This window comes from Mesoplodon bidens (assembly GCF_964165515.1).
Source record: "Mesoplodon bidens genome assembly, chromosome: 2".
NCBI lineage: Eukaryota > Metazoa > Chordata > Mammalia > Artiodactyla > Ziphiidae > Mesoplodon > Mesoplodon bidens.
Genome location: NC_138177.1, coordinates 176,672,509 through 176,692,750, shown reverse-complemented (window position 1 = coordinate 176,692,750; position 20,242 = coordinate 176,672,509). Strand labels below are relative to the sequence as shown.

Genomic DNA, 20,242 nt, shown 5'->3' with positions numbered 1-20,242 from the left:
GGCCGATAGAGTGTGGACATGGGCCTCCTCGCCTCTCTGGGCCTCCGTCTCCTCCTCTGTGAGATGCACGTCATCACTGTCCCGCTTCCGGGAGTGAAGCCCCTGCAGTAACTCCTGGTGTATAGCAGGCACGTATGTAAATGATGCTATTACCTTTTTTCCCTCGTTTGACATCCTCATTTTGCAAGCAAGACTACCCTGGCTCAGAGGGGTAGTGGCATTTTCCAGAGGCCACACAGCACGTTATCGGTGGTTCAAGGGCTGAAGTTTGGGCTCCTGCATCCCAGGGCTGTGTCACTACTCCCACCCCCGACTCCCAGCCTGGGAGTCCCATTTGAGTGCAAGGGGCCTCCCTGGAGCAGAAGGTGGAGACTGCTTGGATGCGGAGCGTTCCTGGCAGTGGCAGGTGCCAGGAAGCAGGAGGTGGCTCCCGCGAGCTCCCACCTGGGGCTTCACCCACCTCCAGGGAGCATCAGGACCATCTCAGCTTGTTAAATGAAACTGACGTCGGCTCGCACACCCTTTGCCTCTCTCTTGCCTCCTGCAAAAGTGCTGACCATCAGGCACCAACTTCAAACGATTTGCTCTCAGAATTTGTGGAGAGTCATGTAAGACGCCGCGGCGGCCGTGTGGCCTAACCAGCTCTGGGGGTTGCATCCCCCGAGGCCCCTCCTGACTCATGCAGGGGAAGAGGTGGAAAGCGGGGAGGCAGGCAGGGTCTCGGCTCAGAACGCCCAGGCAGCCTGGCAGGGAGCACGGTGGGGAGGCGCCCTGGAGCCCTGGAGCGCACGCCCTGGAGAGTGTATCCCGGAGCTGGCAGCCCCTCCCCTTGACCTAAAAACTCCTCGGTGGGGTTCTCTGAGCCCCTGCTGCAGTTCCTCTCCTCCCCATCTCTCTTGAACTCACTTCTCTCAGGCATTTGTCTCCACCATGTCCTGGAAGCTGCTGTTACTAAGGTTACCAGCAGCCTCTAGGCAGCTAAATCCCGTGGCTGGTTGGTTCTCTGTCTTCCTGAACGCGACGGCAGCGTCAGACACTGTCAGTTTTCCCTCTTCCTTGAAATATGTGTCACCGTGGACACCACTCTCACGTCCCCCCCCGCCCCTCTGCATCCCATCCTCAGTTCCTGGACCTGCCCCTGTCTCCCCTGCCCTGGGTGAGCCTGTCCAGCCCCCCTAAATGCTGACCCGTCCCAGATTTATCAGTTTCATTTAACCCGCCCTCTTGATTTCTCCCTTGGGTGTGTAATGAACATTTCAAATGTAATCTTTTCAAAACGGTCCTCCCCACGAAGTCTTCTCCTGCCATCTTCCCCTCCTCGGTCAAACAAACTATCCCACCCTGGACTCCATCTAGACTGCCTCCGCCCTGCCCCAACCCTGACACCCAGTTCCAAAATGTGTCCTGATTCCACTTCTCACTTCTCTACATCCTCCGCCTCCATCATCTCTTGCTTGACGAACTGGTCTCCCCATTTCCGTTCTTTGCTATCCTGCAATCCGTGCCCAACCCAGCGGCCGCATCGGGTCATGTCACCTTGCTGCCCAGGAGGATGAGACCCTCCCCTCTGCCCTCTCTTACGTCCCTGACATTCCAGGCAAGTGAGAAGATGCTCTCAGGAGGTGGGGGCAGGTGGGCGCGGCCTGCCCAAGTGTCAGGGAACCGGGGGTGTCTTCATCCCGCTCACGTTCCCTCACCTGCGGGTAACACCCATACGGCACCTGTCCCCCGTCTGCCCTGTGAAAGCGGCCTCTTGTGTTAACTGCTCTTCTTGGACAGTCGTAGGGCGGCCAGGCATCTTTGCATATTCCTCGGCTTTGGATTTCTCTGTGAATTGCCTTTTCGTGGCATTAAATGATCTATTCAGTGATAGGCAGCCTTTGCTCATTTTTATTAGGCACTCCTTAGTTTTCGTTGTCACTACTTCATCTCCCTGGCCCCAGCATCCCCTGCCCCCGGGACGACCCCGAGATGAGAGGCCACGTGTGGGCCCTGATCCGTGACATCACCTTGTCCCCAGCTCCCCAGAGCCCAGTGAGGGCGAGCTCCAGTTGAGGTGCTGACCTCCTTCCCCTGTGACTCATTAGCTCGTGCAGACACCCCTCGCAGACAAACCAACCCTGTTAGATCCTCGCCAGGTCCTTGCATCACTCTCTCTGCTCGGGCCCCACGCTGGGACCTTCCCCACATCACCTTTCCCCATCTTCTCCCCGACCCTGGCCTTCCCTCCTGCTTCTTCAGTTTTGTTTGTCGTGTGTAGTTCAGTGTATCAGATGCCTCCTTTACCAGAAACCATTGGGGGCTGAGCGAGAATGTGGCTGGCCTGGGAGCCCAGAGGCCCCAGTCTCAGCCTCGCACTGGCATCTGAAAATGAGAGTTTTTCCCTCTAGGCATCACTGAGTCACACGCAGACTGTGAAAGGTAACGATCTCTGTGTCATTCACCAAAGCTTCCTTGGCAAAGCACCTGGCAGGTAGTGGACACGCCATCCATCCAGCAAATAATGAAAGGCTCCCTACTGTGTGCCAGCCATGGGTCTAGGTGCGGGGGACGTCAGGGACAAAACACCTCCAGTGGAGCCAGAAAACAAACAGCCAGGTAGACATGGAGTGTGTTGGTGCAGTAAATACAAGAAAGACAGAAGAATGGACTAGAGGCTGGAGTTTCAGGGCAGGGTGTTTGCAATTTCAAATAGGGCAGCTGGGAGGGAGGCTTGCTGAGAAGGAGGCCCTTGAGCAAGAACTTGGAGGAGGGGGTGGCGTGACTATGGTGGGGAGACTTCAGGGCAGGGTCTGCAGGAATGGACCGGAGGAAACATAAATGACACCCTCAAGGGTCAGGAATGGAACAACCCTGCCTTTCAGTGCCTTCAGACTATGGAGGGTTTCTGACAGTGAAGAAGTGACTGTGCAGCCCTTTCTCGATGCCTTGGATTCAGGATCATGAGTGTTATCCATTTTACCGGGCTGCGAGGAAGGATGCTCGAGGGGGCCCACTCAGCCCGAGTTCTGGCCCCTGCACTGAATGGGCGCAGATTTCCGTGACTGAGAAGCCTGTGCAGCGGGGATATCTGGAATCTAGGATCACTCATCTCTTCATTCATTACGTTTTGGGGGTTTGCCGTCCACGCCTTCAAAATTAGGTGTTCAAGGCTGCCCTGGTGGCGCAGTGGTTGAGAGTCCGCCTGCCGATGCAGGGGACACGGGTTTGTGTCCCGGTCCGGGAAGGTCCCACATGCCGCGGAGCGGCTGGGCCCGTGAGCCATGGCCGCTGAGCCTGCGCGTCCGGAGCCTGTGCTCCGCAACGGGAGAGGCCACAACAGTGAGAGGCCCGCGTACCGCAAAAAAAAAAAAAAAAAAAAAAAAAAAAAAAAATTCGGTGTTCAGGCTGCTGTGACGAGCAGACCCAGGTCGGTTCCCTGGCCTCACATGCACCGTGCAATCACGTAGATGACGTGGAACCGCCCGTGGAGGGGGCGGGTGTGTGTGCTGAGGTCAGTGGGGCGGGGCCCGGGAGCATCTGCAGAGCCCTGGTCCCCAGCCCTGGTCCCCAGCCCTGATCCCACGTTGGAACCGCTGCGGAGCTTAAAGATGCTGATGCCCGACGCCACCCCAGAGGTTCTGACGTCACAGGTCCGGCAGCAGCCCGGGCCTCCCCAGCGGCCTCTAGTGAGTAGCCGTGGCCTCTCGTGAGGCCACGGGGAGGAGGGCTCCACGTGCATGTGCCGAAGGAAGCCCTGCGGAGCTGGGGAGACAGGAGCTGAAGGAGCGAGAGGGCTGGGAGGTCGGCGGGGCCGGGCTGTGTGTGGAAGAGCTCGGTCCCCACCAGGAGCCTGGGGTTGAGTTTCAGCAGGGACATGTCACACCCCGCTGTACCTTAGGGAAGGGGAACAGATGGGAGGGGAGCCAGCGGGGGCGGGGTGGGGAGGGGGCCTTGCAGGAGACCAGACCGGGCGGCAGAAGAGAGGGAGGAAGGCGGACGGAGCCTGCAGGGCCCCGGTTGGTCCCCTGCGCTGGTGGCCCCCGCCCTCACACCTCCAGAAATAGGCCCCTTGTGCTGAACTCTTCTCAGAAGGCCAAGGGCCCTCGTATCCTGGTCCCCCGGGGCTCTTCCTAGCCCCACTCGGCATCAGCAGGCTGCAGGGATTGTCTCCATTTTACAGATGAGGAGGCTGGGGTTTGGAGGCCGGGGGGCAGGAAGGACCTTCCCGGGGTCACACAGCCAGTGAGTGTGAGGATGGGAACTCGCGCTCAGGTCTCCGACGGCTGTGCTGCCTCCTCGGGGGTTATGACTGCTGCCCGTCCCCACAGCGGCCACAATCAAAACAGCACGCGAGCTGATGTTGGCCTTGCTCGTCATAATAACCCCATGAAATAAAATTGCTCTTCCCGGGCCTCCCTGGTGGCGCAGTGGTTGAGAGTCCGCCTGCCGATGCAGGGGATACGGGTTCGTGCCCCGGTCTGGGAGGATCCCATATGCCGCGGAGCGGCTGGGCCCGTGAGCCATGGCCTCTGGGCCTGCGCGTCCGGAGCCTGTGCTCCGCAACGGGAGAGGCCACAACAGTGAGAGGCCCGCATACCGCAAAAAGAAAAAAAAAAAAAAAAAAAAAAAAAAAAAAAAAATTGCTCTTCCCGTTTTGTGGGTGGTGACACTGTAGCTCAGAGAGGGTCCATGGCTTGCCAAGGTCACACAGCCAGTGAGTGGGAACCAAGAATCACAAGGTGCTCGTGGGTTAAGCGTAACTGTGCTGAGGATCGGAGAATATCTGGTTTCTTAGCACCTCACCTCTCAGCCTCAGACAGCTGCTGGGCTCTCAAAGTCCTCCGACCAGAGAAAGGCTTTCACAATCAGGAAGGAGACTGTCCTGCTGGGCATCACCACCCCAGTCCCTAAAGGAAACACCCAGGTGGTGACTTGGGGTCTCCTCCAAAACTGTGGCCCATAGAGCTGAAAGACCTGGGTTCTGCTCCCCCGGGAGAGTCTCCATCTGTCCGAGCCCCAGTTTCCTCATCTGTGAAATGGGTATAAAAGCACTTGTTCCTCCTACCTCCTGGACTGCTGGTAGACTCCGGAGATAACAGCAGACGGAGCACTTGGGAATCACAGCGGCTGTTGTGTTGTCCCCCATGGGGCCAGGCAGTCTGTGAGGGTTGGCGAGAGGCACCTGTCTTCGGGGGCCTTGCCCCTAACCATTAGCGCTCTACCCAGGTGGACGACCAAGACTGGGGAGAAAGCCTGCTCCCGAGTAGAGATGGCTGTGCGGCCACAGGAGCCGGAGGGTGGAGCGGAGCAGACGGGAGCAGAGATGCCTGGCAGCTGGAGAGGGCTGGGAGGTCCACGGTGTTTTCTTTGTTTGACTGATTAGGTTTTTGAATGTTTAATAGATGTGTGATGATGGTGAGAGGAATGAAATGGAAATTGAGGATGCCAGCCCGTTCGTCCCCAAAGCTGCTACATCCTGCGGGAGATGTTGCCCCAGAGAGGGGACAGTGTAGGGGGACCTGCCACGTGCCAGGACTGTCCCTTATGCCTCAGCCGGACAAGGTGTGCAGGTCGTCCGTGTTTCCAGGCAGCCTGGCAGCTGACTGTCCCCTCCCAGCGTTGGGTGGGCTGGCCGAGGGGTCGTCGTCGTGCTCACCCTGAGGTGCCCCCCCCGCAGGCCACCTCATGGGTCTTCTGGTCCATCCGGGGCACAAGCTTGCCGCCGAGCCTTGGGTCTCAGTTTTCTGCCTTGAATCTCTCTCAGGACTGATTGCAGAGTTGGGGAGGAATTCAAGCAGGGGCAGTCCTGAGCCATGGCTGAGAGCCAGGACCCCAGAGGGGATCTCATCTGTGGAGAGAACAGAAATCTTCCCTCTGGCACCTTCTTTGTTCTGTGTATACATTCATCTATTCTTGTAGGTATGTGGGAGAGCTACCTTGTCAGCTGTAGCACTGTTCACATCTGGGCGGATCAATCATCATGGGGGTGTCCTGTGCATTTTAAGATGTTTACTAGCATCCCTGGCCCTGTCCACCAGATGCCGGGTAGCAGCATCCCTCCCCTCAGATGTGACAACCCCAAATGTCTCCAGTTATTGCCAAACCCATGCCCTGGTTGAGAACCACTAATTGAAACCCTGATGTTTCAGCTTTGAGACGGACCCTGTTCCCAGCTCTTTCTCCCTCCCTGGAGCAGGCGAGGTTCCCAGAGGGGTCGCCCTTCCTGCTTTCCCGCCCACTCACTTCCATTCTTCTACCTAGAGGGGCAGACTTGGGACCCGGGACAAGTTACTTGACCACTCTGTGCCTCTGTTTCCCCATCTGTAAATTAGGGCTAGCAGAGAACCATCTTGTAGGAAGAGGAAGATAGTTGATATACGTAAAATATTTAGCACAGTTCTGGGCACCCCATGTGTTGTTCTTATTCAACAAATATTTATGTTTGTGATGCTAAGCCGGGGATGCAGCAGCGAACAAGACAAGGGCCCTGACCTTGAGATTTCACAGCTCCTGAGGGAGGCAGATGCACAATTCTGTGATTGTGATTCAGTATAACAAGGGCTGTGATGGGCAAGCGTGGGGGGGCCGTGGGAGCCCACAGGAGGGTCACCTCATCCAGGAGTTAGAGAAGGAAGTCTTCCTGGAGGAGGTGATATTCCAGCTAGGATCTGGAAGGTGAGTACGCCTTAGCTGGATGCAGGAAGGGGAGGAATAATGGTCTGGGTTGTCTATCTTAAAAAAAAATTTAATGCTTTCCTGAAAAAGAAATCCAGTTTAATGGGCTGTAGTAGCAAACAGGACCATACCAGGTCAAGGGACCCAGGTTTATACCCCCTCTGAGATCCCTGACACAAAAGTTCTCCGCACAGTGAGGCCGGAACAGGTGCCAGGTGCAGAGTTCCAGCCTGGAGGGGACCTGGACCTACTTCCTCTTCCTTCTGTAGGCGATGGTGGTAACTTGGTACCAGAACCTCCCCAGATGCTTTTACGGGGAGCACAGTGCCCGGGGAGGCAGGCGGGGAAACGGTGAAGCTGCCCTCGGCACAGCAGTGTCCATTCCTGGCTCGCCTGCCCATCCAGTGGGGGTCCTGAGGGCGGGCCTGCCCGGTGCCGTGTCTCAGAACCCCGCTTGTGGATGCTTCTGCCGGCCCGTCACCTCCGAGGGGAGGGAAAGGGGTGGGCGGAGCATGGTGGCGCTCACTCCGGTTGTTAAAGCTCGAGTCCCATTGTCTTCAAGGTGCCTGGAGAGGCGGTGCCAGCACGAGGCCTCCCAGGTGCTGTCTGGGCACCCACCGGGCTGGGCTCCTGGTGATGCTGTGTGTTATTCCTCTCCCTGCACAGCTACAGTCTCCGCCTGGCATCTCGATGTCCTCCGCCAGCTGCCCCGTACGTCACCAGGCAGTGTAGGAATGTCAAGGCCACAGCTGCAGCCCAGTTCCAGGGATCCCTCTTCAAAGAGTAGATGCTTCGCCTGCTCCTTGACAGGTACGCGGAGGGTGGAGCAGCCTCCGGTGGCTCTGGGGGCCTAGGGGCAGGGCTTGGATTTGGGGGTGGGCTGGGCAGGAGAGAAGGGGGTGTGCTAGGTGGGGCAGGGGGCCTTTCTGCAGGGAGGGTATATAGTGGCTGAGAGTGTAGACCCTGGACCATCTGATTCAAATCCCACCTCTGCCTCTTACGGGCTGGGGGACCTCAGCAAGTTACTCTGTCTCTCTGAGACTCAGTTTTCCCATCTATAAAATGGGGATGACAGTAGTATCTACTTCATAGGATTCTGAGAATTACAAGGGTCAAATCTATGAAAGCACTTAGAACAGTGCTTGGCACAGATAAGCACCAGGTAAGTCTAAGTATTAGCGATCGTTATTGTAATAATAATAATGATAATAATACTCAGCACTTAATTGAGACCTTCAGTGGCTTTAAGACCAGAGAAGGTTATGGAGTCCCTTTTCCCACAGTGTATTTGAAAGTGGAAGTCATACTAATTCATAAAGTATAAAAACTTAGATTTATGTTGAACTAGAAGTCTCCTTCCAGATTCTCTGATGGTGAAACCTGAATTCATTCATGGATGCTGGACTTTTCCTCTTGGGGGGCCGGGCTTTGCCAGTGACCTTGAGCAGGCTTGGGTTTCCCTGCTGGTGACATGGCATGTCTTTTTTCATTGTGACCCCGAGACCAGCATCTCAAGCATGATTGGGGCACCGGTTAAAAATACAGACCCCAGGATCCCACTCCAATTCATTAAATGAGCATGCTGGTGAGCAGGGCCTGAGAATCTGCACTAGCAGGTGGCCCTGTGGCTCTGGGACACACTCAAATTCGGGGATGGATGCCCACTTAACACGGCCAAGGTCACTTGGAATGAGAACGCAGCTGTTTAAGGCAAGATGGGCTGAATTCCGAAGCTCTGGGGTCTTTTGTGCTGTGCCTTCCTCCCTCCCGCCTCTCCTCTCCTTGATGGCTTACTCACTCCTCTCTCCCACAGCAGGTGGAGTTTCTGGGATTGGCCTTATTTCTCTGGGGGTTCATTCAGGAGGGAAGTTGGAAATAAAACCCACTTTCCCTAGAGAGTTTGTGCTGTGCAGCTGGCACTGAGCCCACCTCCTGGGCACCAGCCCCTGAGAGGGGAGGTAAGCCCAAGTCCGGAGTGCAGTGGAGCAACGTTGCCATGGATGCTGCAGTGCACAGGACTGGACGGCTCAGGAGACCATCCCCCCTCCCACTTTACAGCTGGAAGAATTGGGCCCCGGAGAGGAGGCTTGGCTAGAGTCTTCTGGAGAGTGGCAGGCAGAGCCAGGATGTGCAGTTCCCCACTCTGGGTCCCGTGCGTGTCCTGGGATCATCCTTTTGGCAGCTGCGTGGACTTTCATGCTGATGGGCTGGCAGGGTGTGGCTTCCAACTCAGAGCAGGTGTTCTTTGCAGCCTGAGGGAGAGGCGGGTGCAGCTGGACTGATTCCTGCCCAGACCGGGGTGTTTCTGTCGGCCACTACAGTCTCAGCCGTAAGCATGCCTTGCAGATTCGGGCCCTCCCCTGGGGCCCATGCTCAACCCTAAATGAATTCTTTTCCCTTAGTTTTCAAATGTGTGCAGCTTCCCAAGCTGGGTGCTCAGATGAATAGAGGCCCAATTTCATTTGTATCTGCAGCTCACAGCTTCTGTTCACTCACCAACAGTGAATGTTCAGAACTCAACAGTTTACTTTCAAAGTGACTGAAAATTGCCCCTTAAAATCTTATTTAACTTTTCCCCTAATTTTTAAATTTGTATGTATAAGAAGTATGTGCTACTTATTATTTCAAAAAATGACTTTTTCCCTTTTTTTTTTTTATAAACACCTTATATTATTTGTCTTAGTCTGCTTGGGCTGCCATAGTAAAATACCACAGACTGGGAGGTTTAAGCAACAGACATTTACTTCTTATGGTTCTGGAGGCTGGAAGGCCGAGATCTGGGTGCCAGCATTGTGGGGTTCTGGTGAGAGCTCTCTTTCTGGCTTGCAGATGCTGCCTTCTAGCTGTGTCCTCACATGGCAAAGGGAGGAGGCTCTGGTGTCTTTTCTTATAAGGGCACTAATCCCATCATGAGGGCCCCACCCATATGACCTCATTTAAGCCCAATCACTTCCCAAAGGCCCCATCTCCAAACACTATCATTTTGGGGGTTAGAGTACAATTGTGGTGGGGAACACAATTCAGTCCACAGCACTGTTTAACACAGTTCCAAACCGATGTTTTGAGATGCCACGACAAAGGATTTTAGCACCAGAAGGGATGTGTAGGCAGAGAAAGAAACTGAGACACAGAGGGGCAAGTGACAGCCCTGGGGTCAGCTGTTTGACGCCCAGATGGATGATGGATTTTAAGTGGTTTGTGCCCACTGTACATGCTCTGGGGTTTGTTCTGAGGAAAGGATGACATCCTCAAAGCACCCGGGACTGCCGTTCTTCCTGCTGCCCTTGCCGGGGTAGAGGCTCTGTGGCCAGCTTACTGGACAGTCTGACCCACGGGAGGGACCAACACAGAGGAGCTTGGCTTTTCTCCAGCACCTGCCTTCCACTGCCTCCCTTTTCTGTGCTCTCACGACGTCTCGGGCAAAGACCAGAGCTCTCTGTTCACTTTTAGGTATAACAAAGTGCCACGTTGCCTAGTGCAGCCTGAAACTCCCATTGCACATCCTATTTTGCCTCTGTCTCTTTCCCATCCTAAGGGGCCAGCTGGACTTCTGCCCTAGGGTCTAGGAGGGGAGGTCCAGGGCAGGGACTGACACCTCTCACTTGTCTGGCCGCTGCCATGATCCTCCTCTTGGCTGTCACTGCTCCTTTGGCTAAGACTGGCTGGCCATGGGGCAGACTTCCCGGTGCTGGCCCTCCCACAGGGTCCCAGGAGTGGGGTGTGTGGAGGGTCTCCGAGATAGGAGAGCGCCCCTCTGGCTCAGCCTCTGCCAACCTCCCCTCAGCTCCAGTCCCAGGGGTCCAGCCACAGCGCCTGCTGCTGGGGTCTCCTTCCTGGAGGGCTGCCTCTCGGGTGGGGGGCTGGCAAGATGGCTTCTTTATTGGATCTCACCCCATGACGCACAGGGGACTCACATATACTAGCCACACCAAACCAGGGGAATGCAGAGCGCTCCACGCTGGCCCCTGTCTCTACGTTCCTCTGCTGCTGCTTCTGCTCACATGGGCGGGGCACGTGCAGGCCTCCACTGGGCACGAGGCTCCCTCCCTCAAAGGCACCCTGCTCCGCTGCAAGCAGCTCTTTCCAGCCCCATCAAGAGGTCTTGCGGGGGGGCTTCCCTTGTGGCGCAGTGGTTGAGAGTCCGCCTGCCGATGCAGGGGACGCGGGTTCGTGCCCCGGTCCGGGAAGATCCCACATGCCGCGGAGCGGCTGGGCCCGTGAGCCATGGCCGCTGAGCCTGCGCATCCGGAGCCTGTGCTCCGCAGCGGGAGAGGCCACAACAGTGAGAGGCCCGCGTACCGCAAAAAAAAAAAAAAAGAGGTCTTGGGGGTTGGAACTGACATAGTGTAGTGGTTAAGAGCACAGTTTCTAGAGTTGAATCCCGGCTCCAGTAATCCTGGCAGCTACTTCACTTCTCTGTGTTTCAGGTCGTCCGTCTGTAAAGTGGGTTAATAATAATAATACCATACCATACCATTTTATATAAAGGACTTGAGCATCTGTGGATTTTGGTATCCAGGGGGGTCCTGAAACCAGGCCCCCTGTGGATAGTGAGGGATGACTGTACCTCTCTCATGGGAATATGGTCAAGATTGCGTAGGTAAGTACAGTAAGTCCCCTACATGTGAACCTTCAAGTTTCGAACTTTCAAAGATGGGAATGTGGGTTCGCATGTCCAATCACGTGTTAGTTCACGTGTCTGGCGTACGTTGTCACGTGCGTGCATCCTCTGCAAGTGGCTGTGCTTTTGTGAACTTGACTGTACAGACTGTATAGAGTGCAGTAGTTCCCCTGTTGCTGACGATCCTTCAGCTCTACCATCTCCCACCTCCTCTCCCTCCTCCAGTCAGTAACTCTTGCCTGTTCACTCAATGCCAGCCCCTGTGTGCCAGCTGTTATACTGTACTACTGTACTTTCCAAGGTACTGTACTGTGAGATTAAAAGTGTTTTATTTTTTGTGTGTGTTTGCTTTTTATGTATTATTTGTGTGAAAAGTATTATCAACCCATTACAGTCCGGTACTATATAGCCGATTGTGTTAATTGGGTACCTAGGCTAACTTTGTCGGATTAGGAACAAATTGGACTTATGAACTCGCTCTTGGAACGGAACTCGTTTGTATGTAGGGGACTTACCGTACATGAGAAGCACTTAGGAAAGTGCCTGGTATGTAGTATTGAATAACTCTTCCATAGATCAGCTCTGCTATTCTTCTTCTTCTCACTGAATTATTCTATTAGTAGTAGTTGTAGTAATAATAATAGTAGATAGTAGTAGTAATAGGAATAGTCATAGCAGATGTTAGTGGTAGTAATAGTAACGAAGACCAGGTCCACTGGGTGGGAGAACTGAGCCCCTGAACTTGGCCCAGCGCAATTCCAGGCTCATATTCAACCCAGGGCAGCAAATGTCATTCAACAGTCACTCATGTGCCTGGCTGTGTGCCAGCTCCTGTGACTGGGGTTTCCTTGGAGGCAGCATGTGAGCTAAGCCGCTCCCTCGGAACAGAGAGCACACAAGGCTCTGGAGGGGGCTTGACCTGGGTTCAAGTCCCGCCTCTACTGCTGGTCATCAGCCTGACCTTGTACAAGTTCCTTCTCCTCTCTGGGCCTCTGTCTCTTGCATTTGAAATGGGGATCTGTGCCACCTGCCACAAGGGTCATTTTGAGTGTCAGCATGAAATGAATTGGTAGTGAAATTACTCTGGGGCAGTATCTACTGAAGCTGCACCTATGCACTCCCCAGGGCCCAACAGTTACAGTGCTAGGGATACACTCAGCAGAGATGCACACACGTGTGCACCACATGTTCATATGTTATATATGCACACCCTACTGCCTAGAGTTTCCACTCGGCATAAATACATACACGTGGGCACTGTATGCGTCTTCTAGACATACATAAGAACATTCTAGCGGCATGACTCATGCTGGCCCCAAAGTAGAAACTACCTAATTGTGCAAGGGCAGGGGACTAGGCAGATGAGAGTGGCCTGACCCTGCACTAGAATCCTATAACAGAGAAACGAAAAGAACTACAATCACGTGCTCGAAATGGGTGCATCTCACAAACGCATTATGCAGGAGAAGCCAGACACAAAAGATATGTATTGATTGATTCCATTTATTTAAGTCAAAAATGGGTAAAATCAATCTATGGTGATAGAGGTTGGCAGAATGGCTGTCCTGGCGGGGGGGGGGCGCGGTGAGGGTTGGTGGGTATCCTAGAAGGGGGCCTGGGCGGGGCTGACAATTGGTTGAATTTTTTCTCCATCTGGGTGTTGGTTACACAGGTGTGTTCACTAACAGTTCCTCAAGCCGTACTCTTCCGTACGTGTGGTATGCTTCCAAAAATAGCTTAACTAGAAAAATTACATAGACAGATCATGTTGAAGAGCCCAGGGTAGGCCCTGAATATGTAGCCGTCATTATTATTTTTCTTTTCTTCTTCTCCTCAGCACCTGAAGTGACCTGGAATCAGTGAAGCCAAAGGGACTGGCCTTCTGGCCTCCAGGGAGTACCGACCTATTCCAGATCCATGAGCCTGCAAGAGAGAGAGAGTGTGTGCGTGTGTGTGTGTGTGTGTGCGCGTGTGCGTGCGCCTGTGGTCTTCAAATGAGGGTCCCGATCCCCAGGGAGGCAGGAAGGCAGCTGATTGCACGCCGTGGATGACACCTGGACGCAGCCCCCGGCCCGTGTTCTGCAGCTCAGCCTTCCTGTTGGGTTGGGTCCCCTCCTACTATGCAATTTTCCAAGAGCTCCTTGATCCTGCTTTTTGCTTCTCCAGTTGTCTTTTGCCACAGCGGGGACTTGGGTCTGGCCCAGGGGTCAGCTCCAGCCCCGTCCGGGGAAGGCCTTCAGGAAGAGGCCAAGTTCCCCTTCCAGGCAGCCCCGCCCCTGCCTTCCCTGGCCCCCAATGTCTCTGGGAATCCGTAGTGTGTAGACACTTCGGAGCCTTGCTGATCATCCCCCTTGGCCCTTGCACTTGGAAGACTTCCTTCTTTGCCTGAGCAATCTGAGCCGCTGGCTCTCGAGTCGTTTCCAGATTTGTCATTCTCATCAGTCAGGCCCTGTGCGTCCAGGAGAACGTCCTCACCTCCGTTTCTAGATCGGCCCCTCCCGTGGGAGAGGCAGGAGACAGGATGCTGTGAGGGCGGTGTGGGGAGCTCTGCCGTGTGTGCTTCTTTGCCTCCCTTGGTGGGACCATCAACGCCTTTAGGGTCTGAGCTTCTCAAATTGGCTGAAAAGGGAAACAAACAAACAGAAATTGGGAAATGAAAAATAAGCTGGAGGATTAAAAAGCCTAGGGGGGAAGAAAAGAGATTTCCGGAGGCCATCCATCGCCTGCCAGGGAACGATGCAGCTGGCTCCATCTCTGATGGAACAGTCCATGTCTCGGGAAGACGGGTGAGCTGAGCTAGGAGTTTGGACCCAGTTCAGTGAGGGTCTTGGGTTTTGTGCCTTTGGGGCAGACTCTCAGACAAGGATGTCTGAGACCACTTTGGCGCTGTCTTCTCAGCCCCAGTTTGGATGGTGATACGTCAAACCCAAAGCGGAAGGAGGGAACTCTTCAGAGTACTGACGAGTGGTCATGCAAAAAAAAAAAAAAAAAAAAAAGGACTTTTTTTCAGGGCTACTATGGTTGATCTTGCAACTCTGTAAATATGTACGTAGACACTTTTAAAAAGCATGTATTTATGTCCCTGACTGTAAATGCCCCATTTTTAAAGTTTTATAACTTGTGTTATTTAATGAATCGGTCGACTGGCTGCAGTGTGCGATTTGATAACGGTCCAGGAGGAAGGTCTCACGAGAGCCTCACGTGGGCAGAAAAACACTGATGGTTGCCCTACGTCACAGTTTTCCTATTTCCCACCCAGCTACAAACCGTGGTTTGTTTTAAATTCTCACAAACTGGAATCCTTTGGCCCACTCCTAAAATTAACCCTCACAAGCATGAAAATCTGTGGCTGTTCCTTATCCTAACAGGACGATTTTTGTCCCCTCAATGTTGACACTCGTGAACCGTACCCCAGCCTCTCAGTTCTTGAGGGTGTTTTTCCTTTCAGCAGCGAGGGAGGTCCACGAACCCCAAGCTTGGAAAGTCACCTTCAGCCACTGGCGAGTTCTGGAAAACGTTGTGAGGCCTGGGGAACACTCACGTCTTGCACGTGTGAACGTGCTGGTCAGCCTCCAGCACTCAGACTGTCAGGAAAACTGTCACGAATGTTCTAATCATGAAAATGGGGGAGGTGGTTTTTTTTTTTTAAAAAGCTGTGTTTCCTGGTCAGTGAAGGTCTCTGAGCGTGGGTTTGGATTGCAGAAGAGGACGTGTAAAGAAAATTAACAATAAAAGTGTGAAGCGCGATTGCGAGGAACAGGCGTGGGAGTGATCATTTTGGTTCCTGTGTTTCGTGTCTTGTGTTTTGGTGACTTCTGTGTCTGCGGGCTGGGGGTCCTTGAAGGCTCCATTCCAGCGATGAGGGAAACCTAAGGTTCCCAGGAAGCCCCCTGTGGAAATACCCACCTGGTGAGCAAGCTTACCCTGCCTTCACATCCCCTCCCTCACCCGCCAGCCCGTGAGTTAAGCCATTTGGCTGAGACTAGAAAGGCCTCCTGCGATTGCAAACATAGTCCTTGCTTTAAACAGCTTCATTGGAGATGGAATTCACATACCGTACAATTTACCCATTTAGGTGTACAAATCATTGGTCTTTAGTATATTCACAGAGTTGTGCAACCATCACCGCAGCAGTCAAGTTTAGAACATTTTCAATCAGCCCCAAAAGAAACCCCAAACCCGTTAGCAGCCACCTCTTACTTCTGCCCAAACCCTTAGCTCTTGGCAACCACAAATCTGCTTTCTCTCCCTGCAGACTGACCTATTCTGGATATTTCATATAAATAGAACCGTACAAAATGTGGTCTTTTGTGACTAGCTTCTTTCACTTTGCATAATGTTTTCAAGGTTCATCCAAGTTGTGGCATGTATCGGGACTTCATTCTTTTTTACGGCCAAATATCCCATTGTATCGGATATGCCACATTTTATTCATTCTTCAGTTGATGGATTTTTGGGGTTTTTCCACTTTTTGGATATTAAAAAGAATGCTGCCATGAACGTTCCTATAAAAGTTTTTGTGTGGATATACTTTTTTTTTTAGTATATTGCTGGGAGGGCATTGGTGGGTCACATGGTAAATCTATATTTAACATTTTGAGGAGCTGCCAAAATTTTCCAAAGTGGCTGCACTATTTTACATTCCCACCAGCAGTATCTGAGGATTCCAATTTCTCCACATTCTCTCCAGCACTTGGCATTGTCTATTTAATTTTTGCCCTCTTCGTGGGTGTGAGTACAAATGAATTCTTTTGAAGAGCTAACCGTCCTTCTGATCACACATCCTAGCAGAGTTAGATAAAGGCCCTTGAGAGGATAGGATGAGGGCAGGTGAATTATGATGGAAGGTGAGAGAGAAGCATTTTCTTGGGTTTGGGGTGGGTAGACGGTAGGAGGTCCCCAAGTGGTCTTTGCCCATATCCAAATATTTCAGAGGGATAGGAGGAAGAGCACAAAGTTTTGCCTTTTCACTTAAACACTTTCTCTAAAAACGTGATAAGATGTCATATTAGAATTCTCTAGAGAAACAGGAGATATGTAGATATAGATATATTGATTAATTATAGGAATTGGCTCACAAGGTTAGGGAGGCTGAGAAGTCCCATGATCTGCCATCTGCAATCAGGAGACCCAGGAAAGCTGGTGGTGTAATTTATTCTGAGTCCAAAAGCCCGAGAACCAGGGGAAGCTGATGGTGTGAATCCCAGTCCAAGGGCAGGGGATGAGATATCCCAGTTCAAGCAGGGTCAGGACAAAAGGGTGAAGTCCTCCTTCCTCTGCTTTTTGTCCTGTTCAGGCCCTCAATGGATTGCGTAAACCCACTTACACTGCGGAGGGTGACCTACTTAATGCTAATCTCACCCGGGAACACCCTCACAGACACCCAGAAACAGTGTTTAATCCAGGCTTGCCATGGTTGCTCAAGTTGACACAAAGTAACCCTCACACAGGACTTTCCACTCTCTGGAGGAAACTTACCTAGAAAGCAAACATTGTGGAACCTCCCAGTGAGGTGAAATCCAAACATCAGGCTCTTCCACCTTGGCTGACCCCTGGTCTGGGCCTGCAGAGATGAATTTCCCACAGGCCTGGCTATGGAGGGAGTGGTAGTGGGGGAGGGGCGGGAATGTAGAGAAGAAAGGAGGCTGTTTCGGGAAATGAAAGGGGCTGGTACAGAGCTCAGCCTTGGGTGATTTGACGGCCTAGAGGTGGGATCCCTCACCAACCTGGGGCATTAGGGAGGACTTCCTGGAGGAGGAGGCCTGTTGCAGACCCTGACAGTTCTCCTCACCTGATCTCCACATTGGGCTTTAGAAAGATTCATGAAGGTTTCTTAGTTATTGCAAGTAGCCTGGAGTTAAAATAACAGTGTCCATTAATGGACTACTTTTCAGCTCCATCAGATACCCTCACACACATAATTCCATCTCATTCTTCTAATAAGCCTTGAGGTAGACTGGGCAGGTCTACTGTCTCTTCTACCAGGTGGAGCTCTGAGAGCAGGCAACCTACCCAGGTCGCACCTGTTCAATGTCAGCCGGGAGCTGAGCCAGCCTCCGAATCCAAGCGCAGGGCTGTCACCCACAGGCACCGTTTACTGAGCACTGCCACATGCCACACATGCCCTGCACTATCCCTCTCCTGTCACAGCAGCCCAACCACATGGTACCGCGCTAGCCAGTTCACAGATGAAGAAACGGAGGCTCAGACACGTTAAGCTATTTGTCCAGGGTCACACAGCTGGCAGATGTGGGTCAGGAACTGGACGCAGGCCTTTCAGGTTCAATGTTCACTCTTTCCCAGTCTCCCACCCCAGCCCTTCGGTGCTCCTTCCGCCGCTGCCCTATTGTTCTCCCAGCACTTTGAGCCACCTGCAGGTGGATAGTCACTAGAGAGGTCAGTCCCCAGCCCCGAGAACACAGCAATGAGCTGTTGGACTTTCGCTCCATCCCCAATGCGTGGTCATAGGAAGTATGGGTTTAGAAGCACAGGCTCAGAGGTCCCCAGGCCTGGGTTAAATCTCAGCTCTGTTCTGTACCGGCCAGGTGGCCTTGGGCTGGTCACTGAACTCAGCTTGGTTCCTCGTTTGTTGTAAGAGGGTACGATCACTGTACTCGCCTTCCTGTGTCCTAATGGGTATAAATCAGCTACCACTGTGTCTCCTTAAGGTAAATTAACATACTCATCTCCGCGATCACCTGGCTGATGGTTAAACAAGAGACTCTGCCTGCACCCTCACATCCATCTGCTGGATCAGAATCCCCGGAGGAGGCGGGGGCTGGACCTCCTGCACCGGCAACAAGTTCTGCATGTCCCACCAGGTTTAATGCCGCAGATGCTGAGAACGAAGGTCACGGCAGGGACTGAAAATAAGCATCCCCAGCCTCAGCCAGACCCACGAGTCAGGGGGCGGCCCTGGGGTATCGAGTTCGCATTAAGCAGCATCTCTGGTGATTTCTTTGAGCATCAGGCTGTGCCTGGACCTTGGTCACTGCTGGGAGAGGGGAGGCCCGCTCCAGAAATGGACTCCTTCCAGGAGCTTCAAAGATCCTGTTGGAACTGGCAGGCCACCTGTGTCCGGTGAGAAACAAGAGCAGAGCGGTGCTGGGGACGGGGATCAGGAAACGGAATCCCGAGGCCGCCTGTGGCAGCCGTACGAGGAATGAGAACTGTCTCGAATTCCCAGGGAGGGTTAGACCGAGCCCCGCGGGGACGGCGGTGGAGACTCTGGCGGGGGCTGGAGTCAGCCCGCCGCGGAGCGAGCAGGCCTGGAAGCGGGTCGGCCCAGGAACCAGGCTGCGGTGTCACTGCCCACCAAACCCAAGGTCTGCGCGCGCCGGAGAGGTGGGAGCCGGCGAGGGGGATCCCGAGCGCCCCCGAGGCTGAGATGCTGACAGCCGCCAGCAGAGGGGGCCCTCCTCGCGCCGCGGCTCCAAGGCCCCGGCGGGGAGCCAGGTGCTCCTCTTTACCACTGATGAAGGTCAAAAGGAGCCCCGAGGCCCCAGAGCTGCTCGGTCGAGGGTGTGGAAGGCAGGTTCTTGGGCTCCCTGCTCCAACAGGGAAGCTTGGCACCCTCCTTGGTGTGAGGTGAAGGCAGAGAAGCAGTGGTCTGGGTGGGATGTCCAGCTCCCTCTCACCCGCTGGGTCCTGGGGGGCGGAGGTCCATTAGGCCGGGGGTCTAGGAGCTTCAGAATACCCCAGCAGCTTTGCCTCCCCACGGCGCAGCTGAGACGCTGACCCCCAGCTCCCGGTGACCGGTGCCCCAGCAGGCGCCCTGGCCCCTGTCTGCCCCGATTTAACCCCCGCTGGTGGGGGTGGGGCAGGACGCGCCCAGCCAGGTGGGAAACGGACCCTGCAGCCTGTCCCAGATGGATGGAGCGCAAAGTAAGTTTGTCTCTTCTCTTCCTGATCTGCCCCCTACTCCAGCTGCTGGTCAGATAATGGGCAGGTTTGCTGTAGGGTGAAGCAGGGGACGGTCACTCCCGGTCATGTGCCTCCTGGGGTCCCTGCAGGGTCTGGGGGAAGGGTGCTGGTGGGCACTGAGACTCAGCACTTGCACAAATCTAAGAATGAGGGTCTCCTTAAATTTCGTACCCTAAACGCCTTACCTGTCTCCTCCTAGCCCTGTCCTGGCAGCCTGTGATCCTGTGTGTACATCTCTGAATCCCATCATGTCACTCTAAAAACCCTCCAAGGATTTTTTTGTGTACCAACTCCCTTTTCTGGTTCAGAAACCCCTCTGGCCCCAGGCTCCCCCTGCAGACCACTGTCTCCCTCCCTGCCCTCTCTATTCTAGCCATAGCAATTGTCTTTCTGCTCTCTTCTGCCACAGGGCCTTTGCATGTACAAATCCTTCTGCCTGCAATGATTTTCCCTCCAATAGCCGCATGGCTGTCAGCCTAAATGTTGTCTCCTTAGCTTCCTTTCCCGACTACTCAGTCACCTGGTTTTGTTGACTGTTTTCTACTACCTGAGATGCTCTAGTTTCTCAGCTTCCCTAGAATGTCAGCCCCACGGGAGCAGGGGAACCTTATCTGTCTATCTTCTTGTTGGCCACCATGTCCAACACCCAGAAGGGGCTTTAGGATTCACTGTGGGATCCGTTGAGAGGTATCCCTGGGGTAAGGTGTCCTCATCAAGAGGAGCCCTTGATGAGCTGGGAATCTAATGCAGGTGTGTGAAAATGCTGGTTTGCAGCCTCCAAGCTGGGTGGAACATTCTGCCCGATTCTCAACCATGGCCTGCTTCTGTGGCCAGAGGGGGAAATGAGGGGGTGTTTTCCTTTCAATGTCACTGCTTCAGAGGTAGGGTTGCCAGATAAGATCCAGCATGCCCAGTTAAGTTTGAATTTCAGATAAATAAGGAGTGACTTTTTAAAGTATAACTGGGTCCCAACTATAGTAGGGGGCGTGCTTATACTAAAAAAATTTTTGTTGTTGATTTGAAATGAACATGTAGAACTGA

General features: G+C 53.7%; 1 protein-coding gene across 1 annotated transcript in view; it reads left to right on the top strand.

Moving 5' to 3' along the window:
- Positions 1-15,027, top strand: part of PRDM2 (PR/SET domain 2) — a 107,406-nt gene extending 92,379 nt beyond the window's left edge. Inside the window, exons 8-9 of the mRNA XM_081256028.1 lie at positions 7,324-7,467; positions 13,116-15,027. Coding sequence (XP_081112154.1) covers positions 7,324-7,444 — 121 coding nt within the window. The 3' untranslated portion in view covers positions 7,445-7,467; positions 13,116-15,027. The remainder of the gene's footprint in view (positions 1-7,323; positions 7,468-13,115) is intronic.
- The last annotated feature ends 5,215 nt before the right edge of the window (positions 15,028-20,242 follow it).